Here is a 26,909-nt window from a genome sequence, read left to right as displayed (position 1 = left end):
GCACAATTGAAGTGAATTTGTTGACCTGTTTATTTTAAAAACTGTTGAAGAGAAGTGTGAGGCTAAGCTCCGCCCATCTGTTCCAGGAAAGATGGCGGAGCAAACACACCGCGGTGTTCCTCTCAGCACGGTAAGCAGCCTGTATCACCTTCTCTACATCATGTTTTTCACGCTGACTATTAGAAAATTCAACATTTAATAACTTCATTGTGTGTCCATGTGAGCAGGACCATAATTTATGCAGGTATCTCAGCAGTTCAGCTTGCTGTGTCCACTGTGATGTCCATGGCGGGCGGCGTTTGTGGATTGTTCGACACAATGTTTAATTTAAAACAAACAAATAAGTTACCTTAATTGAAACGTTCAAGTAAATCGGAGCAATTTAAGGCCAATTAGATTATCTTGCCTGTCCCTGTTTTTAATGGAAGGCTGCTCAGTTTCGGTTTCCAGTTGTTTCTCCTGTTATTGCTTTACTGTTCAGTGATAAGATCATCTGGGGGCCCAGAGATCACCAGCTCTTTACCACACTAGTGCATCCAAATGATTCATAAACAAATGCATTTACCATAATACTATTATAATTATAGATTTGTTGAGTTTTTAATTTAAAGGTAAAGTTTTAACTTTCATTTTAAAGTATGTTGTAGTCTGTTTTGCTCATCTCTCTGTTTTTCAGCCATTTATGTCTGCATCCAACTGCAGAGGCGTAGCCAGACATTTTTTACAAGGGTTGCCAGGCAATAACCAATGTAGACTGAGGGGTGCTGAAAGCGGATAGGCACCAGAAACTCGCGGTCAATCTAAACTGTTCCAACAGGAAAAAATAACCAGCAAAACATCCCTATTTTCTAAATAAAGACTAACTATACTTTCCTACAGCGTTTGCTAAAAAAAAGACGCATATATTTAAACATTCGTAATTTCTAGATAAAAGGTATAGTGGATATAACTCAGTTTTGAGTTCAGGGGTTTAAATTAATCATCATTGTCATTATTTACCTACTTGTATCAATAAACATTCTGTATAAAATTGATATTTACAAGCACCAATATCTAAATAAATTGATTATTTGATTTTTTTTTTTATTGTTATTTATCTTTGATTTCACTGAAGACTCCAAGATGACTTGCGGAGACATGTTTTTCCCTTTACCCCATATAATGCAAAATCAAGCTCTGAAAAGAGCATGAATTTTGTACTTATCATCTTTGGCATTAGTATATTGATGTGTATAATTAACCACAAAAAAATAAAATGTTTTGAATATTCCACTTGAGAGTATTACTGTTGCCACCATCCATCTGTATTAGAGTGAGAAAAATGATTGGCCACCCCTGGCCCCCCATCTAGCTCCACCCCTGTCCATCTGTCTTGCTGTGTCTATTTTTTGTTTTGTTATTTTTTTCCTATTCAACGCCCAAGCATGGCAAGTTTTATTTAGAATTGGAAATTTATTAACAGATATGGATGTTTTATTTACCAAAAAGAACTCTTATTATTTTACCAGTAGGACTCCCAAAAAAAAAAAAAAAAACAATCCACTGGACTTTGTTTCCAAGTTTGAAGATGTTTTGCTTCCAATCTAAGAAGCTTTTTCAATTCAAATTGTCAGAAATAGCATTGGGTTCGAGGCTTTATAGAGTGGACTGTTAGGTTAAAAAATGTAGGTTTGTAAAAGAAGGACTGAGTCCACACAGAAAGGGATTTTCAACAGCTTCCTGCACGAGGGGAGAAAGAGCTGCAACCCAACACACTACTCTCTCTCTCCAACCCCCCTCCTGCAGTGCCTTATTTATTAACAGAACATAACACATGGTTACAAAACAGAGTATTGTTCTGACAGGACAATTGATCAGGTCATAAGACAGGATGCTCCACTGACTGAATCACAAGGCAGAGAGAGAGTGGTCCTCTAATTGAATTATAAGACAGAGTGAAGCATCTCCTTTACTCAATGTTCTATATGCACACACATTAATTTTATAATCATCATTGAATAAACCGAACATGGACCAACATTAAACGCTTGTTTTGGCCCCTCTTAAACCAGAGGCGTGAAGGAAGCCATCAATGCTTCCCACCAATAGTTAAACAGGAGAAGCCTCTTGGCTGAAAGGTGAAACATCTTCTAGGAAACTTTACATCCAGCTGCCTAGGCGGAACTTTTTTCAAGCTCTACATGTTATATTGTTAGAGCAACTTGTCCAGGTTGAGCAAGACGTTTGGCGATGGGTTTGGATTTTGATTAAGAGCCAGCCTGGCTCTGCATCTCTGCTTTCTTCACATTTATGAAAAAAAAAAAAAAACATTTAGAATATATGTAAATATATATACACACTTTATATTTATAAAATATTTTTTAACTATTTCTAACAAACAACTTGTCAATTTTTAGATGGAACTTGTGTGGCTCCTTCATCCAGATTCGTTTTATTACAGATATCAGCATCAGGGACGATTATTTTTTTTATATGGTATGCAATGGCGTAAATATCGTTAAGCAGAGACTGCAGTTGCTTAGGGGCCCCCGACCTCTTAGGGGCCCCGTCACTGACACCTGGTTGGCCCCCTAACCAATTGTGGGCTAGGACATCTATTTGCAGACGTAATAGTGCAAAAAATTCCTCTTAAAACCACCTGATTATAAAATGACAGACTGGACCTTATTTATACCCCTGCATACGCTGAATGGCTGCAGCTATCAGGTATTTTAGTAATTGATTAATATGTCTGCAATTTTTCCCCCCGATTAATCTAAAAAGAGGTACTTTTAGTAAATTAACATTTCTGAATACAAAGATGGAATTTGCCTGTACTTTAAGTAACAATTAACTTTATTACAAAATTAGCTGACCAATCGGTCTCCGCCAGTCACGTGACATTTGTTGCTAATACGCCATTTTAGGTGGAGAAGGCGTAGTGTAAACAACCACAGCATAGCTAAACGAAGGCCTAAAGGATTGAGTTTGTTTCTCTGACTATATGGAAAAAAGTAAGCAGAATGCAAAATTATCGTACCGGTGTCGTGCCAAGGTAGTTATCCCTGCGAAAATTTGTATCCCCTCGTCGGGAGCGCGCACGGAGTAGGAAGAACAACCCGAGTTAACTCCGCCTCAATTCCAACGTGCAGAACTTGAAATTTGAAAGGTTTTAGGTGCATGGAAGTTGAGCTTTACTGTTTTATTCTTTACTTCACATGTTATAGCAGAATATCGCCAGTGATATCTAAAACTAATAATAAAACACAAACGTTTGCTTGAAAGCTGGTTGCTGACAGCAGTGTCTACTCCTTCCTCTGAAAGCAAACAGATCCTTGTTCTTTTCCATACGTCCCTTAAAAAAAATCTCTCATTGTTTCACAGTGTCCAAATGTTCTCATCCCATTGAAAACTGTTGTAAACCATATACTTGTAATAAAAATGAAATAGAAAATGGAGTGCACGTGTAATCATTAAAGACTATATGCAGAAGGAAAATAATTTTTTCCTGGTTGAAATTTAGTACTTAAATCTATATTTGTGTTTATAGTAACTTACAATTTATCTATGTTGTACTGTCCTTAATAAACAGTTTGTGTTCTAACATCAGCCGTTTTATTTCATCCCATATTGCCACAATTGGCAATATGGGATGAAATAAAACCTGCTGTAATCTGTTCCCCCTGTCTAAATCAGGCAAAAAAGGCCCAAGCTTTTTCATTTTTGGCATAATAAAAGATGCTTATAAGCCAAAAATGAAAAAGCTGGGGCCTTTTTTGCCTGATTTAGACAGGGGGAACAGATTATAGCAGGTGGCCTACTATAATTTGTTAACTACCTTGGCACGACACACGGGACTGGCAGCCTCTCACACAACACGATCGTGTCATTTCTGGTAAATAATTGTGCCGAAAGAACAGCCGCGAGTGGCTTATCTTGACTTTCCACCTAATATGGTGGTTTTCCCACGATGCACCACGCCCGAGGTAAACAATTGACATCACTTAGCGGAGACCGATGGAATATTAAATGATTACTCAAGATCAATCCAATTTCTCATTTCAGCTTTACTTGTAATTCATTATGGGACAGAGAGAAACTCCTAATCCAGGAGATTAAGATTAAGGCTTTCTGTGTACAGAAGTGGTGCCCTAATTTAAAGGGATTGTTGTTTAAGATAGAGAAGGAAGAATCCCGCAGTCCACCAATCCTCGAAAAATTATTACTTTCCAGATTTACAGATTTATATTTCAGCGGGTTATTTGCTGGCGCTTTTGTAGGATTGGGCAGGGCAATATAATACTCAAGAGACAGTTTAATAATATAATTAAAATATATCTGATAGATCATTTAAAAAAACTCTGATCCTGAACTACACAGCTTTATTAAGGACCAAAGCAGAGGATGAAATGTAGCCATGCTAGGCAAGGTTGTTTCTTAAAGGTTAAACAGACTTTAAATCAAATGTTTGTTTTACTTTCAGCTTTCACCAAAGTTCCTGCACACCAACTCCACCAGCCACACCTGGCCTTTCAGCGCCATAGCTGAGCTCATAGGTGAGTCATTTAAATCATCTGATTGTCACTGGGTTTATTTTTTTCTGTTTTACTACAACATATTAATCTTTACAACAGAAGTACTTCTGTTAGTACTTCTGTTAATTTTTCCTTATTTTTATTTAGGTCTCACATCAATTAAACTAAGGATAGCTTAAAAAACAAAAAAAAAACACAAAGCAGTTACTATCTGCAAAGATTTATGAGAGGGGTCTGGCTGCAGACCTGCACTGTCAGGACCCAGAGCTGCACTGTGAGGTCTCCTGCACTGTTAGAACAACAAGTTTATTTAAAGACTTTCAAAGTGAAAGCAAAGTTAATTTGAAGCCTTTCTAAAGTAAAAGCTATCATTGATAAACTCCCTGTGTAGCCAGCTTGCTTTCGCAAGTAAGTGTTGTTATGCTGGAAACGTATGCACACGCACTTACTCCCCACCATCTCCTATCTGGAATAATAGATATGTGCTACATAGAAAGAAGTCTCTGTATTTGGATCACTAGATGGAAAAGGGCATTTGGTCTATAAGACGTTTTCTAAATGACAATGGAGGTTGGCTGTCCTATGAGAATTGTCGGTTACTCCTGTTAGGGTTATGGAATGACAATTATAAAATGAATGTGTGTGCATATGAAACATTGAAAAAACAAGATGCTACATTTCTGTCCTGGGCCAGCTCCTCTGGAGGAATCCCATTGTGCTTTCAGGCCAGCCCAGAAACATAGAGAATGAGATCCCGGATACAAGCGGCTGAAATTAGTTTTCTCCGTAGTGTGTCCGGGCTCTCCCTGAGATGGTGTGAGAAGTTCGGTCATCCGGGGAGGACTCAGAGTAGAGCCGCTGCTCCTCCACATCGAGAGGAGCCAGTTGAGGTGGCTCGGGCATCTGGTTAGGATGCCTCCTGGACGCCTCCCTGGTGAGGTGTTCCAGGCACGTCCCGCCGGGAGGAGGCCCAGGGGGAGACCCAGGACACGCTGGAGGGAATTTTTGGTCACTGGTTTACCTTATTTTCATGACCATAAGGCGCCCCGTACTAAAAGGCGCAGTCTCAGTTATGTGTGCCATTTCTGTATTTAACACACACATAAGGCGCACCGGACTATAGGGCGCGTTTTTTATATACAGGTACATGTCCTCTACTACGTTTAAATACCTCTACTGCGTATTTAAAAATAGAGCGGGAGTAAAACTGAGTATGACTGTGCTTTATTCAAACCTGGGAGCTGGCTGTGAGACAGACACATCGCAGATGACAGAGCGCTGTGGTCACTCCTAAATTAACTTAAAATCCTGAAACCTGCTGACGGAATATGTTCGCTTTTATTACCGGTATCCTGGTGCCTGCAGTTTAAATTATTTAGATGAAAAACACCTGCCAGCCACCGCGGTGAACCCGGAGGCTACCCGGCCTACAGGCTGCTGATGAAGGGATTTCTACTGTCGGTGTACTGTATGTGGGGATCTGGGCGCCTCCGACAGAAATAGATAATCTGGATGAACTGACTGCAATTATTAAGTTTTCAGGTGAACTTTCTCACTTAAAAACATATTAAAACTACTTTATTCCCACTGATCACAGCAAATATAGCTGCAAGATTTAGATTATTTAGATGAAAAAACACCTGCCAGCCACCGCGATGAACCCGGAGGAGACCCGGCCCAGAGGCTGCTGTTGAATTAAGTTTTCAGGTAGAAAAATAGAGCGGGAGCAAAACTGAGTATGATTGTGCTTTATTCAAGTATTTATTACAAAGTATTAATCAAACCCATCAAAGTCATCATCCTCTGTTTCTGAATTAAACAGCTCCGCTAAATCAGACATGCCAATTTCCCCTTCTTCGCTGTCAGAGTCACTTTCCGTGCAGCGCGGCTCCTCAGAAATAATGCCGGCTTTTGCAAAAGCTTGAACAACAGAGCCAGCAGACACGTTAGTCCAAGCATCTACAATCCATCCGCAATCGGTGGCGTAACTTGCCCGGCGCTGCCTTCCACTTATCCTGAAACTGTGGTCTCCGTCTGTCACCCATCACTCCCACGCCGCTCGCAGCCTTACTTTGAACGGCCGGTTCACACAGATGTCGAGCGGTTAAAGTTCCTTTGTCAGACCTCCCGGGATAACGGCGAGCACAGCGTTCATTTGTTTCACCATGTTTTTCACATCAGCTGTGAGATGGGCACGCATGGAGTCACAGATTAACAGCGATGGTGATGCGTGGAAAAGACCACCTGGTCTCCTCACATACACCTGCCTCAGCCACGCTTTCATCATCTCCTCATCCAACCAGCCCTTTTCATTTGCCTTAATATCATATGTCATCAGAGCGCTGTGTCTGTCTCGCTGTCAGCTCCCAGATCAGCTTCTCTGATTGGTTGATGCGGCGCTTCCAGCAGCAAAACTTCTATTTTTCCATTTCGAGCAGCAGCAGCGCGTTGGCGGCGCGTCACATGCTTAAACCCTCCAGACGCGCCGCGCCTGCTGTTCAAAACGCGCTGCGGGACCTTTTGCTGCGCCTTGACGCGCGTCAACCATTGACTTTGAATGTAAACTCACTGCTTCTGCTGCACCTGCTGCGTCCGGTTCACACCGATGTCAAGCTGTTGAATAACAGAAAGCACAGCATTCATTTGTTTCACCATGTTTTTCACGTCAGCTGTGAGATGGGCACGCACGGAGTCACAGATTAACAGCAATGGTGATGAGTGGAAAAAAATCACCTGGTCTCTTTACATTCACCTCCATCAGGCACTCTTTTATCATCTCCTCAATGAGGTGGTCTCAAAAGTCGCAGTTACAACACAGATAGGGCGCACCGCACATTTTGAGGGAAAAAAAAGACGTTTATGTGCGCCTTATAGTCGTGAAAATACGGTACTAATTTAAACTGCTCCTAAGCTCAGTTTAACACTGTCAGAAACTCTAATCCAGCAGCAAACACGTTCTTGCTCTATTCTCGAAGGCTTCAAACAGAACTTCCAAAATTATCTTCCGGTCCTGACACTGCAAGAGACACCATTTTACAGTTCTGCAACAAAGGGTCCTCCTGACAGTGCTTGAGATTTACCCCGTGCATACTTGTTGAATTTTCCAGTGTTCATCAAAACGGGAGCTGCTTTTCGCAACAGTCTATAATTACAGTGACTCAGATTGTTAATCAGTGCTCCTCCAATTTATGTAAATAATTCTGACGGTTTATTTTTGAGGTTAGTGCCAAAGTAATCTGGTTTGATCATGTCTGCACATGTTGCTTACAACTGATCGAAATGCCTGTTGATTTGAAGCTCGACTGGATCCCTTTTTATTGTGATTTATAACTATTAAACAAGTAAAAACAAAAGCCCTGCTCAGAAAATTAATGTAACTGCTTAAAAGTAGGTATTAAGAATTGTTTTTATTATACATGTGTGAAAATAATATCAATATTAGACCTTAAGTAGATTTTAAAAGTCATGCAAAAGCAAATACTATGATGAAGTGTTTAAGTGTGAATGCTCTGATAAAAAAAAAAAAAAAAAGATCAAAACTTCCTTTAAGATGCAAAAATGTTAAATATCTTAAATAGTCTTTTTGTCTGTTTTTTCAACTTGTCTGAAAGAAATGTTGATATTTCTGAATGATTAGTAAAAAAAAATTGATCAGATTAATGTGCTTATTGATTATTGATTCGTGAAACGAATCAAAGGAAATTATGTGTTAATTTCAAACTATAGTAGCTGTCATAGCATCTAATATTTTATTTGGCTTCTCAAACAACTGGTGGTTGGAATTTAGGGTGTTAAAAGCTTGTTAAATCAGATCTGTTTTTTTTGTTTTTTTTCAGATAATGCCTATGATCCAGATGTCAGCGCCAAGCGGTTTTGGATTGATAAAACTGTGGTCAAAGATGAGGTTTGCCTCAGCTTCATGGATAATGGAAATGGCCTCGACCATGAAACTATGCACAAGATGCTCAGGTACAAATTCTTCAGAGGAGGTTCTATCGGATCTGAAAGGGAACGCTTATTCATTTGGTTTTAGAGAGGTATATTGGTTTTTTGCAATGTGTCTCTTTTATTCAGTCACAGAAAAAGTCTTTCTTTTCTCTGCTGTAAGCAACATCCGTTCCATTATCCCATATTACCCTTTACAGTTGATATTAATCATAGAGCGGGTTCAGGGGTTTCATATTGAAGGGTTAACTTAAACCCTCCTATTTAGTATCAGAACCTTAAAGTTGATCTGTAAACATGTAGATTAACTTTAAAAACATTGGGGGAAAAAAGTTGAGGATAATAACAGCGTACTTGCAAAAAGAAATGAGTTTAAAAAATCAAAACACTATAAATCAAAGTTACGTGTACTTACACTAGACCCAAAGAGGCTGTTTTAAATCTTCAGTTTGTGAATTACTGAGTGGCCTTCAGTTTGAGAGGGGGGGCGTGAAGGAAGCCATTTATGTTAATAAAGAAAAACAACCTTAAACAGAGAGGATGGACTCAGGATTCAGTTCTTAAAAACCTACAATACAGCGATAGAGTTAATTACTTCCAGCTATCATTTCAATCCCCCACCCCCATGCAGGGGACAAAACATCTCACCTGGGCAACCAAGCCAACAATTGCCCCTAACGGCCCCCCTTTCAGAGGCATAGCCCGGTATCAGTATTGCAGGCTAACAAAGAACCCAAAACCAATCCCCATTCCTAAGGGGACCTGTTCTTTTGGTTTCAATTTGCATGTTTTCTAAGCCAAAACAACTTTTTGGGCTACTATATAAAGCATTTCCTAATTCTGACCTTTTGAATTAAAAAAGCTTCCTGGATGGGACACGAAATGCCTTCAAACCTGGAAACTTAGTTCAGTTGATTGTTTTTTTTTACTTTTTTGGAATGACTATGACCTGGATGACTGAGAATCTTTACCAGCGTATTTAACACAGAGCCATAATTTAGTTTACGAATTCTAAATTAAAAGGTGTTTGTAAATTCTCTTCTGTTCTGATTATTTAAATTGTTTGCATATTATAATACAGGGAAAAATGTTTTATTTCTCTATTTCAGCTTTGGGTACAGCGACAAGATAGCATTAAATGGACTGGAGCCCATCGGTATTTATGGTAACGGCTTCAAGTCCGGATCCATGCGTCTCGGCAAAGATGCCATCGTGTTCTCCAAGTCGAAGACCGTGTCGTGCATCGGGATGCTTTCCCAGACCTACCTGGAGATGATTGACGCCAAGCAAATAATTGTGCCTATTATTTCTTTTAAAAATAGGATTGCAAACACATATATCCTTTGACCAACCCGCAAAAATTTGCACAGTAAAAATATATTTTAAGTGTTTTTCCCTCCAAATTGTGACATATTAAACAGTTTGAGGAAGTCTCTGTCATCTGTTTTCCTTAACCATATCTTTACTCACTGTAAATGAAGATCAAGAAGCAAGTCTGAGGGACATCCTGCAATATTCTCTTTTCAAGTCTCAAGTGGAGCTTCTCGCTGAGATTGATGCCATCAGTTCGTCCACAGCTAAAACAGGCACCCGGATCATCATCTGGAATCTCCGCAGGTCTGTTTGTGATCCACACACAGACCTGAACATTTGGTGCCTCATTAGATGGTTATATTTTGCTCTCAGGACCCTTAACCCTAAGAAAAGCTGACACTGGTACAGTATTTTGTGAAAATTCAGGAGGGAGAAAATGGCAGTGGAAAGGTAGTGAGAGATAAAAAGATTCAGCTGTTCAACAATTAAAGAATGAAATAAATAGCTGCTGATTTTTGTCGTCATGACACCCAGGCCTGCAGTTATTTTGTGTTTAAACTGTAAAAGAAAGTTGTACGTTGGTGTTTCCAAATGCAGTAAAATTAAATTGTTTTTACTGTTTAGAGGGTGAATCATGAACAATCATGTTGTTCGCACACCTCAGGTTATAAACAAACGGCATTCATTTTCAGATCCATTCAAGATTACCGTCTTTGTTTTTTAGGACCTCTACGGGATCAACAGAGTTTGATTTTGGGACCGATCGCTACGATATACGTATTCCCTCAGAGGTGTATGAAGAACTAAGTGATCCGTCTCAGCCTTTAAACAGGGCTACATCCTACGTTCCTGAGAGTGTGGTTTCACTGCGGGTAAGGAGCAGTAGTCTGCACGCTATTATTCCCTCACACAACTTCTACTTGTATAGATGAGTAGAGATAGTGCCTCTTTTTGCCCTCCTAAGATGAAGCATCATCAGCGCTCATGTAAATTGCTTGTCTAGGGTTCATGTGTTAATTCCTACTTTAATGTAAGGCCTTGAACCCTTTGGTTGCAGCGGTGCATTGATATGTGTGTGTTCATGTGTTCCAGGCCTACTGTAGCATTTTATACTTGAAGCCTCGTATGCAGGTCATGGTGCGGGGTCAAAAAGTGAAGTCTCAGCTAATCGCTAAAAGCCTCGCTTACATCAGAAAGGACTACTACAAGCCCATGTTTCTGGTATCCTTTTTTATGACAAGACTTAGACATTTTTACTCATATTTTTTGGTAGACTTCCCTAATTATTTTTCCTTTTTTTCTTTACTGTCACTTCAGGAGAAACGCATTCCCATCATTTTTGGGTACAACACCAAAAGTAAAGACCACTATGGTATTATGATGTATCACAAAAACAGGCTCATTAAAGCATATGAACGAGTGGGCTGCCAGCTTAAGGTAGGTTTTTTTTGTTTTTGTGACCTATATTTTTAAGCCTTTAAATACAGTTAAAACTGGGTGACCGTTGTTTTCTCAGAGTCCTGACATTAAATGTAAAAAAACTTTCCTTGTTGTCGGTCAGTCAGGATCAACAAAATGGTTTTCATAGCTAAATGCCAGGACAAGATGAGAGATTTTAAAAGATCAATGACATTTCATTTAAGTGTGGTTCTGTTCTCTAGACATCTATAACGGTTGTGTTTGTTTTTTTATATATTTTTTTTTATAATTTTATGCAGGTATAAACAACATATATTCAGGTGTTATAGGAAAAATTTTTGTAAAGCGGAGAACTGCTATAACATGGAGGAGACTTTCATTACTGTTTCTGAGTGGCTAAAGGAGCAGGAAGCTTTTAGCCTTACAGATGAGAAGCAAACATACAGATTGCAAAGAGACTTGAATTTTGGAGAAATGTCTCAGAGCTTTAGGTTAAAGTTTGTCCTGGAACGTCCCCTGGTGGGACACAACTCCTGAGGGAGGTGTCCAAGGGGGCATCCGACAAAGATGTCACAGCCACTTCAGCTAACTGTTCTATGTGAAGGACAAGCAGCTCTCCTATGAGCCTCTCCATGACAGCTGAGCTCCCCATCTGTTCTCTAAGGGAGTCTTGTCCATCCTGCAGAGGAAGCTTATTTCACCCACTTTTTTTCTGGGATCTTGTTCTCTTGGTCATGAACCAGATTTTATGAACATAGGTGAAGTTTGCTCAGCTCTCTGTTCACCACAGCAGACTGTTAGAGCAATTACAGCCTCACCGATCCGTATTCCGATCTTCTATTCCATTCTGCCTTCACCTATGAACAGGACCCCAACATACTTGATCTCATCCTTTTGAGAGAAAGCCACCCTTTTCTTAGAAATCCTGTCGATGAAATTTCTGAGTAAGGCTGGTGATGAGGAAAAGTAAGTAATTTCCCTCTGGGATTATTAAAGTATTTCTAATTCTGATAAAGGGCAGCCCTGCTGAAGCCCAACATGTAGGAGACAAAAGTTTGTCTTAATTCCGACAGTACTGATTCCTGTTATACTGCTACAGAGACTGGGTGGCCCCAAATGAAGGCCAACCAAAGTCATACTCCTGAAGTTCCTGGAATTAGTGAATTACATCCAGAGTACACAAAGCAAATAAACACTACCCTAGGTTAAGGGATTATCCTGGCTTTATCTATCTGGGGCCTTTTAAACTGTGAAATTTTGTCTCAAACTCACGTTAATCATGGCTGTACTAAACAGGAACAGGGTTTCAGCGGGTCCTTAAAAAGTCTTAAAAGGCATTAAATTCTTCAAAATAAAACTAAGGCCTTAATTGGTATTAAAATGTCTTAAATCAGTCTTTCGTATGTCTTAATTTTTAAAACCTCATAAATAGGATTATTTTATTACGATTTATTTTTGTAATCTAAATAAAACGTTAAAATTGACAATTTTTTTATGTAAAAAAAAATTACGGCACGCCATTATTGGTTCCATCCCAATAGTGGAACCAATAAAAGCGTTGTTGCGGCCGGGACATTTGGGAGACGCGGCATTAACTTTTTGTCTGGAAAATATGAGCAAGTGTAAATGTAAACGAAAATTGTCTCCAGCCAAGAGTTTTCTCCATGGCTAAAACCAGGAAAACATACATGAGGCTCAGTGGATTTTGTGCAAGAAGTCAGCAGCTCGGAACGATGGGAATTAAGGCAGTGGAGTCGCACATGCGAAGCACGAAACACAAAGCATCAAAATGGAGTTACAGAGAAACAGCCGGTATTTCTCAGTTTTGTTCCACCCTTGTCTCTGCAACGCCTCCACTTATCATCAAATCAAACATACTAAGAAAATGATACAAAGAAAAATAGCTGCAAAAAAGACTTAGCAGTGGTTATGTTGTGGCTTTAAAACTGATTTGTTTTGTTCCCTGCTAAAACAAAGTTTATGAATTCAGTTAAATAATTGTTAAAATATATCTGTCATGTGTTTGTTTTTAGTTTTCTCCCTGTATGGGAAGCTTTTCAAAATTTGAAACATTAGTGCAGTGGTTTATGTTATAATAAACCTTTGGGTTAAGTTGTCGCAAGCAGGTTTTTCTCGTGTTTCTTGTGAATTTGGTCTTAAATTTTTATTTCAAGTGGCATTAAAAAGTCTTGAATTTAACGTGCCTTATGCTGTAGGAACCCTGAGGAAGTAGAGGTTGCAAACTAGCATGGACCGCACATATGAGTCAAAATGGAGAGTTGTTTTTTTTTAGGGAAGTGTTGCTGTCAGGCATGCTATAATTGAGTAATTTCAACTAATTTTTGCAATGTTACATTCAGAGACCTAGAGAAAGAAAAAAGCTTTTCTCATCCATCCCCTAAGGGCCATAGGATGATGAGCGCCATATACATGGAGGAAAGATCTGATCAGTCATTATAGAGGTCCATCACTTTAAACGAATATTAAAACTTGTTTTTGCAAAACTGAGGGAGATTTTCAACGCTCATTTGAATTTCTGTCAACTTTTTTTCCAATTCTATAATCTAAAATTGTCATTAAAACATGGATAGGAATACAACTACAGTTAATTTCAGTAAGTGGGTTGAAAGAGTTAAAGGATAGAGACAGAGTTCCCTGGATGGAGAACCTTAGCAGGAGCTCGAAGCAGCTAATGTTGTTTTAGCTCGCTGACATTAGAGGCTAAAATGGTGGTTTACCTATTTGCCTGGGCACACCCATGGCCAATCTGTGAACAGGTGTCCACTCAAATCACATTTAAGCTCCACTTAAGAGCTTAAAGAGTGGTTTTCAACACCAGTCAGGGCTCTGGCATTTTTAAAACTGCTGAGTATCATCCTGTAGAACCACTGAAGAGGCAGTTTACTCGGACAACAAAAGGTAGCCATCATAAAATCCTGATCTCAGGACCAGGAAAGTTCTGAGCAGAACTAAACAAATATGACCCTACAAACCAGACCTGGTTAAAGCAGTTCTTTAGAAAGCAATGGCGCTTATAGATTCCCAGAATGTACACAAAGGTCATGCAGTTAAGAAAGCATTTCTACCAAACGCTAAAAAAAATTTATGTGATCCTCTAAATCTAAAATGTTCCCTCATTGTTCTGGCATATAGCAAATAATTTGGGGTAATCCTTTTTTACTGACTTTGAAATTGTCAGGTCTAAGCACCTAAAACATCATACATACATACAGGGAAAGAAAGAAGGCACAGAGACAATTAATTTAGTTACTCGCGAGGAGAGTAGGAAGAGACTGCGGAGTTTACAATCTCCACCCCACTATGCAGTCTTCAGCTTTCTCCTCGCTATTTATTGAAGAATAGGGGATGTCCCTAATTACACCAGCTGAGGTTTAACTAAGGGGAAGGGAAACAAATGGATCTTACTTTAAATCTCAGCACATATGTTAAAACAAAGCATGTGGTGGTTTTACAATTGAATTGTTCCAAGAACACATGTTTAGAAGAAACATGTGATATAGGCTGTTCAGGCCTCTTTCACAACCCGTCCGTTCCATGACATTTATCTGGAACGATCTTAAGCAAGAGTTAATAAAAGATGAATCACACATTATACATCATAATAGTTCATTAGAACACAACCCATGAAACACAAACAAAGTAAGAGTATAAATAAAATATTTCTAACAGAAATATAGCTTAATTTAATGTCAGGCATTGAGGAAAAAATTCACATATTTGTTTGAACAGCATATTTAAATATCTTCTAATCATCAGGCTAACAAAAAAGGTGTTGGAGTCATTGGGGTCATCGAGTGTAACTTCCTGGATCCTACTCACAACAAGCAGAGCTTCATCGAGTCTGATAAATACAGGTAATAACATCAGTGGAGCCTCTGAAAACTGTTAAAAAAATTTTCCTCAATACTTTGATATTTTTGAACATGTACAACAAGCTTTTCTTTTCCTTGAACAGAAAGACCATAAACAGCTTGGGGGTTAAACTGGAGGAATACTGGAATGAGATCCGTTACAGAAAGACCAAAGAAGACCCAAACAGCACCGTACCAGTGGAGGATACCATGTTAGTGAACAGTCCAGAGAAAAATATGGAAAGCATTATATGTAGTTGTATATTTTTTCTAAACGAGCTGACTCTTTAGGAAGCGACCGGATCAGAACTGGGTGCAGTGCGATACCTGTTTGCGTTGGCGAAAACTTCCAGATGGGATCGACGTCAGCAAGCTGCCGGATAAATGGTTCTGCCACATGAACCCAGATCCACAGTTTAGGTAACACATTTTGGATTATTAAACGAAAATCTAAAAAAAACAAAACAGAATAAGCTTTATTTATTCGTAGAGAATAAGTCACTGATGTTTTTCATTTCTGTTATTATTAGGGCTGTATTTTAGACAAAGTCCTGAATCGATTCGATTTTGATTCATACATTTCTTAATCGATTAATTTCGATTCGATCGGTTTTCACAATAATGAAAGTGGATGAACTGTGTTTTTTTCCTGTCATATTAAACACAAAGTGCAAACTTGTAAATCAGACAGTTTAAACTTGAGATGTGAACAAAACTGTCTCAAAAGTGCAAACTTGTTTGTGAAAAGTGAAAAAGTAAAGCCTCACGCGAGCAAGCAGAAGTGACACAGCAGACATTCATGAGCTGCATTATCTTCAATGCACAAACCATATTTGCAGCTTTGTAACAACTACAGGGTGTTCTGGTCAGCCCCCATTTGTTATTATCTTCAGTCAACCTATTGGGTATATTTGCAGCTGTCTGGCTTGAAATCATCTTGAGTGCATCTTTCCTGCTTATTTAAATGTGAACGTCACGTGGGTCACTATAAAATGAATCAATCTCATTCCCTGGACATCGATTTTGCAAAAATGTAAAGGAATCAATTCAAAATTGATTAAATCAATTTTTTTAACCCAGCCCTACTAATTATTAAGAATTGATTTAGACATAAACAATAATATAACACTATCAATATATATTTTTTTATTCCTGTAAAATGAGGGTTGAGACCCCGGCACGTTAAATAATATTTTTAATTAGATTAATAGTGTTGTTCTTCAGATGTCCATGTTTAAGATATGTACACATTTATCTGTGTTAAAAAGGTGCTAATGGTTAAACTTTAGAATTTAATCACACTGAGATTATTTGCACCCTGCCAAATATCCCAGAGGTACACAATCCCCCCCCCCTGGATTTCCGCCTTTTTATTTTATTTTTTTCTCTGGAAAAACCAGCAGCTATCTTTTGAATCTGAGCCAGCAGTTCTAATTTATGTTCAAGTAAATTTTTTAAGGGAATAAGTGACACCCCGCAGTTTTCTTAGGGGAAAAAATGGCATCAAACTCATAAAGGAGCATTTTGATATCAGCGGTAAGCTACAAATTTCAGCACACATGGGGTTATTCTCCTAAACCAGTTGCATTTATTGTAAGATTAAAGCCATATTTGTAAAAACATATTGCAAAATGTTATTATAGCCTTTAAAACATTTTAGGAAATGTAACCCCTAATCTACATGGATTCTCGTTGTTTTTAACCTTGTAGGAGCTGCACAGTAGAAGAAGAGCCTGAAGACTCTGATGATGATCAGCCATCATACCGGAAGACCTACAAGCTACAGTGAGTAATCAGTGCTGCAACCTCTGAGTTGAACTCAAATAAACAAGTTTCAAAGACTTCCCTCCGTGAGTTCAACAGTTTATATTCCTAATAAAGGGTTCTAGAGTTCATAAAATAAGTAATGATAATCTAGTCTTCTTCAGGCTCTAATATTGTGTTATTTATTCATTCAATTTTATATTCAAAACCTCTCAAGCTTATTAAAACAAAAATTATTAAGTGGTGATGTTTATCGTTCTACGGTTTAAATTATTTATAAGAGGTAAACTTCTAAGGCAGTATTTTCTGTCTCACTGGGAGTAACTGTTCCAGCAAAGTCATCCATTTAAAAAAATCTTATCAAAGCTAGGATGGTGAAAATAATTTTTAATGACTTCTGTGGCTGGTTTGAAAGAGCTGCCATTAAAAGGCTCCTCTCTGCTAAAGAATATTGCCCAGGATTGTCAGAGCTGCATGGCTGCTGTGCCATACTTACTACTTTAGACATACCATGTGGTGGGAATATTTGATTTGGCCCCTTGTAGGTTCATCCTCCAGCAGCTTTTTGTTTTGTTATACCTTAATGTTTTTATTAAGAGCTTTTCAATTCAAAGTTAATTAAGTACATAAATAAAGTAACTAACACATTATTTATAAATATTTTGTCACATAAATGTATATGAATATATATAATATTCTAGAAATAGATTTTTACCTTTATTTGTTTTGGACTGAAACTGCTTCAAGTTTGTGGCCAATAAAGGTAGAAAATGTAATATGATACAAAAAATAAATAACACTAAATGCAGTTTGGAAACTTATTTGCAGTAATCAAGCATTTCATATAATTGATAAGACATCTTTTACATCACTTGGTATTTTTATTTAATCCAGACACAAAGAGTAAGTGGTTAGGGCTTTGAATCCTGAGGTTGTGAGTCCGATCCCCCACTCCTGCAATAGTCTGTGGGACTCCCACAGGCTGAGAGATAATTTCGTTGCTCTGTACTTGTGACAGTGGAATATCAATAAAGTTGAATTCTAATCTATCTATTCTATTCTATTAATAGCGTTCAGGTCGGATGGATGCGACCTGGCCGTTCAGACACAGGTCGCATTTGAAAAGATCAGATTCGTATTGGATTCAGGACCACATAGCCAAGCTTATATTGGAAAAAATCTGATCTGTGTTGTTCAGATAGCCATGAAAAGATCAGATCCAGGTCACATATGGGCCAGAAAAATCGGATTTGGGTCACTTCAGGCTGCAGTGTGAACGTAGCCTTAGAGGCCTAGACCAAGACCTTATATGGTCTCGGCCTCTAAATGTCTCGGTCTGGTCTCCGTTGGTTTGGTCTTGACTACAGCACTACTTTAGGCCTTCTGAAAGCTTTCTTTCTTCAGAAGTTCAGAGTTGTTGCATCAGGGTTACTGAACGCTAAGTAAGTGATGAATAGAACGCTCTAGATTTTATTTATGTTTTTTGTAATATTCCTGATTTCTCGTTGATGTCCTCCCAGAATACTTATGACAGGTACGCTCTGCCGTCCTGGGAAGGTTAATCAAATGAATAATTGCTCTAATCTGGGTCTTTTTCAGCTTTGTAAGATTATTTTTAGACTGATGTATGTAGGGTACTTTCCTCCTTATCCCATTTTGATTGTATTTACAGAGGCTTATGCTGCATTTTCAAATCTTATAGCCACCTTAATGTTGTTAGAGGTGTGTCAAGTGAGTGTACCAGCCATTGCCCTTCATGAAATGATCCCTTTAACACAACCAACATGTAAGAATATGTTCTTCAATGCTTTGTTCATGACAGAGAGAGGGAAGAGCGGAAGAAACAAGAACAGAGATTTCAGCAGGTAAGAAGCTTACCATCTCTAACTAAGAGGAATATCTTCTCTGTTTCTTAATTGTTAATTATTGTTCTTTCCCAGGGTCAAATGGATATGAGGAATCAAGAAGAGCAACTTTTTGATATGAACACCATAACTAAGGAGACCGCAGCTTTTAAAAGGCAGACCAATAAGCTGACCCGTCAGCTTCAACAAAAGGTACAGCCTGTTAATACGTAGATTTTTGGTTTAATGTCTCTATGCATTTGAATTAGGCCTCTGCAATTCATTTCATTTTCAATATAATCACATTTTTAGAAAACAGGAATATCAAATCACAGAGGCACTCAATATGTAACAACCATAACAATGTCTCACTCAAACATTGCACACTATTTTCTCACTTCAGCCCTTAAGTCCCGCTCTGGTCTTGACCTACATGTTTGTTTTTCTTTTTTCCAATAAAAGGTTCATTCATTTTGCACATCTCCTCTTTAATAGAAACAGAACAGATCCCGTCATTCCTTTTTTTTTTACCTGAGCATAACAAAGGCTGACAACACTAGAAACATTTGAACTAAACCTTTAACTCAGTGTTGACAGGCCTGCACTCTCCTCTTTTTTTTTTTTAAGGCTGCACTCAGCTCTTCTTCTCTGATGGTACCTTTAAGCTAGGCGACCAGCTGTTGCTTTACCAGGAACATGCTTTCTACACTCAAAACTTAATGACATCAGTTACCATAAAAATAACATTGTTTCTTTGTAGTCTCCTTCTTCCCCGGTGGGTAACTCGCTACAAGGAGCTACAGTCAAGAAAGAATCCACTCTACTGGGACCCTCACAAGCTGGTATAGAAACGTGTTTTTTTTTCCCCTTTATTTTGTAGGAATAAGACGTTTGATAATAACCTGCTTTCCATCCTCTGTAGCCAGCAACTCCTCCAGTAACAGCAGTTTTCCAGTCATCACCAGTGTGTGCTCACTCTCAGCGGCGTCCCAGAGGTAAGATGGACCACGTTTGTGAAGCTTCATTGTAGGGCTGCCCGATATCTTGACTATTTATCATGATAACAGCCTGTGAGTTGATCATACCACAGAAAACTACATAAACAGCAATAAATGGCAGCCCACTGCTCCCCAAAGGGATGGGTTCATTGCAGCGAGTTCATTTTGTTGCTCTGTACTTGTGACAGTGTAATGAAAATTAAAAAACCTGGAGGAAAAAAAAAACCTGGTTTACATTTATGCTTAATATTACTGTTCTGTGAATCACACAGAAGCTTGAAGTAACCAATCACATGAAGCCCCATTGGTATTAGACCAATCAGTAGATCTCTTTAGATCAGCTGCCCAAACAGTGAAGCTTAGAGTTTAGAGAAAGTTGCAGTGATAGAGAGGAAGACAAATGGGAAATGTAAGTTTTCATGGTTAGAAACAGGAGCTGATCCTTTCATTTGGAGAAATTTGGGTCTCACAGGTATTCTGCAAAACGCACTGAGCACCAGCAGCAATCGCCAAGAGACACCACTAATCTCCAAGACACCTTAGGTTGAACCACTAAAACCTGTATGGAGAATCCAAAACAGCTAGCTAGTCAAAACCAAATTAGCAAACGTTAAGGCTGCCTCATACTCTGACTAAAGTGCACACTGTCTTCTGAGGTTTTAACACCCATAGTCTTAGCAGTTTTCTACATTTCTCATGAGATTTCCCACACACTCTGTCAGTGGGTCAAAGACAGGGAAAGGATGCTAGCAAGATGATGAGCTAGTGGAGCGTCTAGCAGCATTTCTTCTCCAAAAAGGACCCAAAGCCCATCTGTCAGTGCTGAGCACAGTGACTGTGAGATGTTGCTGTCTACCTGCTTAGCCCCGCTGGGTGTCGCATATAAAACCAAAGGTGTACCTTTGTGATGAAAATTGGTGGAGACCCGTGGCTGGGGGCTGATGGACCTACAGTTACTCAACCCAAACGCTTTCATTAGGTTTTTGTATTTTCCAAAAATGAGCTTAAACATATCTTTATTGTACTTTCCTATTGTTGAGAACACAAGAGAACTATAATACACTGATATTTATATTTATAAATAGAGAGATGCCTTTTAGTGCATTACACATATAGGGCCCAAAAACATTAATGTATAAAAAAAATTATAAATAACAGCCGATTCCGATGCCAAAATTTATTTATTATGCATCCCTGGAAGTACAATTTCAATTCCATCCATCCAGAAAAATATGGATGTGCTGCATTTTAAATATAGCATAGCATTTTTTTTTGTGTGTGTAAACTTTCTGGTAAACTTGGAGATATATTTTATTGCATGTTGTGCATATCCCAGTGAATCTCCTAAAATTTCACCTAAATTTGACCTTTAATATGCAGCTCTCCCTATGTCTCTCTGTGCTCTGTTTAAAAAAGATTTATGAACCTCTTTACTAATATAATGATGCCAGAAACATAATTTCAAGATATGTAGAAGCTCTGCAGTCTGATTCTGTCTGATCAATAAGAAAACATGTTAATTTCAACCTGTAACTGTGAGACATGCTCCTCTGAGAAGCCAAGCTTTTTTAACTAGTAAAGAACAAACTATGTTTTCTCAAGCTTCTCGCATTATAATACTAACTTGTATAAACTTACAATTTGTTGCAATTTTTAGCTGAGGAAGCTCAGTATGTCAACCAAACTGATTTTTCAGTGGTATGATTTAGATTTTTTTAACCAACCCGTCTCCTAACTTACTTCAACATTGAAGTAGTTGCCGGTTAATAATCACTGAGTAACGTTGTCTCTCCTCCAACCATGTAGCTACTCTCTACGCAGTGAAATGTGACCTGAAATCTCAAAACAACAGATCCGATTATGTCACACTGAGAGGCGGGACACGGGAGAAGCGCGAGATAAGAAAAATAAGAACACGTCTCAAAACGCTCTGAACGCAGATAGCTGTGCCCAACTCTGTTACCTTTGGCTAAAGGAAATAAGTGGAAAGGGGAAAAAAGTGGAGATTATTGGTGGGGACTGTCCCCACCAGTGCTTCAGAAAGTTACGCCTGTGTATAAAACTGTTCGATGTAAAGATTTATTCTCACAAAGCAGCTTTTAGTGTAGTCAACCAGTCCAATAGTTGTCAGTGAGTCAGTCTTGTAAGTGAAAAAACATCAGAGTGGTTTAAAAATATAATGGAGGCTGTTTCACCTTGTTTGGCTAAGCACAGAATCCTAGCTTGCAAAACATGTCTTTATCCCAATATTAAGCTCTGTTATTACATATTGCAAGTTTTCCTAAAATTGTGCAGGCCTGCTTGAGCATCATAAAAAATTGACAAACATTTTTTGGCATTGCAATTGAAAACTTAAATGTGATTTATTGGGGTTTGTGCAGAACTCCAAAGAACACAGCAGATAGGACGAGGATAAAGATTTCTAACATAGGAAGATGACAACTTTTAGACATTTGATTGAATTTATAATCCTAAATTTGCAAGAAAACATGCATTCACTCTCCACCTCACTCTGAAGAAATCATCCCTGTTGTGAGACAAGGTGGTGGCAGTATCAGGCTGTCGGAATGCTTTTCCTTCAGCAAGGACTTGAAATGGAGATAAAATAGACTCTAATCATCCAGTCTAAGTTTATAAAACAGAATGGATGAAACTTAAAGCTTCTAGATGTAAAAAGGTGATGAGCCTTTTTTGATTTCAGTAAAAAGAGATATCTATAAATCTGATTCTGCTCCATAGGGGGAAAAGGGGCACAGTTGCTATCCAGCAAGGCCCGCCAAAACGACCTAGAATGAACGGCTTCCAGCCAAGCAGCTCTGACACGCCCCCAGCAGGAAACACCAGCCCTGTATCTGTGCACACCGACAGCAGCGAAACTGATGACAGCGATGATGACCTTGTCATCTTGGAAAAAGAAAGTACTCCGAAGCCCCAAAAGGCTGCCCGTAATCTACCTAAAGTCAAGCAAGAGAAAGAGGATGGGGAAAGTGAAATCACCGTGCTGCTGGAGTGCACCGATGACGCTGCCGTGGAGGAGCCCTTTGAGGAAACGGATCCTGCAGCTGCCAGCTGTCCACCTTCAGGGGTGGCCAGCGCCACCACCCAGACCAAAGCTCCTGAAGTGAAGGAAGAGAAGGAAAATCTGAATAAGCCTGAAGGGAAAGACGGTGCAGCCGGTGGGAAAGGTTCTGATCCGAATCTGCTCAAGGAAAAAACAATTAAGCAGGAGAACGTTGGAGATGGTGGAAACCAAGGAAAGCAGGCCATGAGCAACGGGGGTAGCACATATGGAAAGTGATGAAGCTGCTGGTCCTTCTTCCGCTTCCCATCACCAGCTCTCTAATATCGATGAAGTGCAGAAACAGCAAGATAAGCTCCTGGAGCTGATGCATGGCACCGCTCAGGAGAGGGACAGCTTAAAAGAGCAGGTTAAAAATCTCTGCTCCCAGCTGCAGGAGCTGCAGTGCAGACTGAAGCAGCTGTCTCAGGCCAACGTGAAGAAGGAGTGCTCACACCAAGCCTGCCAGACGGAGGGCGAGAGGGACTACAAGTGTCTTTTTGAGAAGGCCAAGCAGAAAATAAATGATCTGATTAAGGACAAGGAGGCTTTATTGGCAACTAGAGAGAGCAAAACTACTATTAATGCTGGTCAAGATGAGGAAAAGGACATTGAGGAGATTTCGCATCAAGTCAGCTGTCTTGTCCGGGAACTAGATCAGAGCAACAAGGAGCGGGATGAACTGCGCTTGCAGGTCAGTTTATCTCCAAGCTCCATAATCTATTTTAGAGTAATATCCTCTTTCTGATCTGCATCTCATCTTAACTCATGATAAGCCTTCAGAAGGCTTAAAAACCAACCATCAAGAGTTGGCAGGGTGATTTCATTTAAAGGGATAGTTCGGGATTTTTGACATGAATCTGTATGGCATCACCAGTGTCATGCAATCACACTGACTTACCCCTGGCAGCATCCTGTGAGCAGAGTTCTCGTCCAGCTTTGGTCAAGCCGAAAGTAGTCCGGCAGGTTTGCTAGACCCAGCAAAATAAAACGTTTCTCTTCCCAAAACATTATGTGTTCAAAAGAGTGATATTTTTGCATCCCAAAAACATTGTAGTGGAAAAAGTCACACGTCGTTATCACTTGGTCCTATTTTCTCTCTGTTCGTATCAGTGCGCGCCGTCATTCTGACAGCGAGCTCAACTTTTCCAGCTCATTTCAGTGCTAACTTAGCAGCTGCGTTTACAAGCAACGCCACCGAGCTAGCTTTAGAGCTAACCAAGTTCATTAGACATTTACAAGATAGTATTTGATTATATTTATATAAAGCCGGGTGTGTCCTGGTTGTGCCAACAAAGATGATGGTAAATCGACTCTCAGTTTTCATCGTTTTCCTCTGACGGACGTTGCGGTCAGGCAACTTTGGCTACTCGCTGTGGGATTCCATGTTGACACCAGACTGGCAAAAATTTAAAAGCTCCGAGTTTGCAGTGCTCACTTCAGCGAGGACGACTATGCGTCTTCGTGCCCAAGACATACGAAGAAAAGGATTTTGAAGAGCTCTGCTGTTCCTGCAACACTGGTAAACAAAACTACAAATGATTTTATGTAGCAGCCGTGCGTAGCCTAACGGTGATGCGCCAGGGTTATGCAAAAGCAATGTTGAGAATATTAATCATAAAACATAATCACTCGGTGTCATAGTATTAGTGATGCTTACTAAACAGGGCTGTTTCAATCATCTGCAACTATGATTACGCTGACGTACGAGTAGGCTACCTACTCCATGGTTTCAGTCAGTGTACAGTCTGCTAGAGGGCTCTAGGCTGTGACAAACTGGGCTGTCGGTCTCAGCTACTAACTCTAGAAGTAGCAGACCAGGGACGTCCGGAGCTCTGTATTTTAATATTATTTTGGTGCGCAAAGGGACTTCCATTTTGACTCATCTGCGTCTTCCTTGAAGACAAAACTTCTAAAAGTTTGCCGAGTACGCTGGTCTACCCTGGTTTAGTTGATGAGAGGCAGCCCAGTGTGACGGTATTCTGCTGTCGTCGGCCATGAGCATCACATAGCCTTGAGTGAGTCCCACACGTGCTGTTTGCATGAAGTGCCATTTGGAAACAGGTCAAAACAGGACATGAAGAACACAAAGCTTTTTCTTTGAAATTGGATAAATGTATTGACCACTCTGAAAGACAAAGTGCTCCTAGCTGTCAGGTCATGGTGTCGCGCGCACTGATACGAACAGAGAGAAAATAGGACCAAGTGATAACGACGTGTGACTTTTTCCACTACAATGTTTTTGGGATGCAAAAATATCACTCTTTTGAACACATAATGTTTTGGGAAGAGAAACGTTTTATTTCGCTGGGTCTAGCAAACCTGCCGGACTACTTTCGGCTTGACCAAAGCTGGACGAGAACTCTGCTCACAGGATGCTGCCAGGGGTAAGTCAGTGTGATTGCATGACACTGGTGATGGGGATGCCATACAGATTCATGTCAAAAATCCCGAACTATCCCTTTAAAGATGTGACTATATGGGTGTAGATCAATAAATCAGAGTACAATTTAGAGGGTTATATATATTTTGCATTTATTGAAAACGTGAAATATTTTAATGGGACATTGAGGTGCAGCCCTTCCTTTGTGTCCTATCCAGCTGAGCAGTGATTTGCCCCAAATAGTAAAAGTTTCTTTAATTCCGTATTAATAAAAAAAGTAGGGTTTGTTTGTTTTTCTGCTGACATAGACTCCTTCATTCTCCATTTTCTCTTATGTTTGTTTACCATCAGCTGGTTAATCTGGAGGAGGAGAAGTCAAATTTGGCGGCTCAGTGTGAGGAGCTCCAGCGTAGCTTACAGCAGCAAAGAGAAAACGTACACGCTCCAGCAGGATCCTCCACCTCAGACGCCTCTAGAAGGTGCTGCTGCTGATAAATCATCCACATTCTTCCATGTTTATTCTCTATAGTTCATAATCTCCTCTCTACTTCTGTCCAACCTACTGTGCAGCTTGATCGAACTCCGTCAGAACGTGGGCCGCCTTCTCATCTCCCGGGTACCAGCTTTGGATCTGCAGCAGGTGAATTATGAATGCACCGTCATCGATGAGATCCTGGAGCAGTATCTCATGGGACAGACTACAAATGACTGAAGATGCTACGTCTGACCTGGAAAATCATCCGTACTGAGCAAAGGTCTTCCACCTGATTGGGAACAATCCAGCTCAGTTTTTCTTGAAGCCGATCTGTTTTCATTCCAGGTTGGATCTTAAACGTTTGGACTTGTGAAGAATTTGTACAAGGAGTCAAACAAATCTCTGGGATTTCACTTGTATTTATTTGAAGACGGTTACATTTAGTGATTTTAAATTAAGGATGCAAGAATCTGTTTTCTTTTTTCATTTTTTAAGAGAACCTGAGCTTCATCTGATGTTTGCTTCAATGAATACTTCCAAAAATATTTATATTTTACACTCTTTTTTTTTTTTTTTTTTTCAGCGTCGCACAGCTGAATAAAGCCATCCTTTCTCACTGGCGCAGCATTAATCCTAAAGGCCAGAACAAACCGATTACGTACAACTTTTTAATCTCTGATCCGATTGTTTTCCATGTCACACTGACTGTGTAAAGAGGGTTAAAAGGTTCAGGATCAAATTTGAGACTAAAGTCATATGTAATCTATCTGTTCAGGTCTTTATTTAAACTTTGATTCAAGGTTTTTCTCTTCAAAGACTGATTAGATCAAACTGGTTTGTTACCCCAGCTTCAGAGTCTCTGACTTTTCTCGCTCCCTCTACATTCTAATGCTTAGATTGCTAAATATGAAACTGAACTCGACTAAAGCTCTGGCCAAACATTTCAGGTTATTTTGTTTTATCATGTTTTGAACCAACCGTTGAAGGTTCAGTTCAACTGATGTGCATCTTGTTTTTCCTGTTTGGTTCTCCCTACCTACCTTAGAGTCCCATTAATAGTTTTTATGGTTTAGAGCTTGTATATAATGAGTTAAATCTATTTTTATACTTCTACATTGTGTGTTAATCATTTGTACTCTGTTTACTGTTATAGGGAACTTTGGATTGTTTCAGCAATAAACCCTGCTGTAGATTTCTTAATATTATAAAATAAAGATGAATGGAGCAGCTTTTAAGGCTGGTTTTGCTCAACCTGCAACTTGGAGCACTGGTGGATAATTCTGATTGTTCATTACTATAAATAAATCGATTTTGATATCATGA

The 26,909-nt window shown here is 39.3% G+C and overlaps 1 protein-coding gene across 1 annotated transcript; it reads left to right on the top strand.

The window, feature by feature from the left end:
- On the top strand, positions 1-26,909 carry morc3a (MORC family CW-type zinc finger 3a). Its single transcript, XM_038306776.1, is given in 20 exon segments — positions 1-130; positions 4,463-4,535; positions 8,351-8,483; positions 9,569-9,795; positions 9,926-10,076; positions 10,498-10,645; positions 10,866-10,994; positions 11,091-11,210; positions 14,970-15,067; positions 15,169-15,276; positions 15,356-15,484; positions 16,775-16,849; positions 18,651-18,693; positions 18,769-18,885; positions 19,433-19,514; positions 19,595-19,667; positions 22,410-22,944; positions 22,946-23,422; positions 25,463-25,590; positions 25,682-26,909. Coding segments are annotated over 20 exon segments (3,027 nt in total). The 5' UTR covers positions 1-91; the 3' UTR covers positions 25,824-26,909.

The sequence above is a fragment of the Cyprinodon tularosa genome, unplaced genomic scaffold (genome assembly GCF_016077235.1).
Source record: "Cyprinodon tularosa strain WSP-4 unplaced genomic scaffold, ASM1607723v1 ctg590, whole genome shotgun sequence".
Lineage (NCBI taxonomy): Eukaryota > Metazoa > Chordata > Actinopteri > Cyprinodontiformes > Cyprinodontidae > Cyprinodon > Cyprinodon tularosa.
This window is presented reverse-complemented; position numbering and strand designations above follow the sequence as displayed.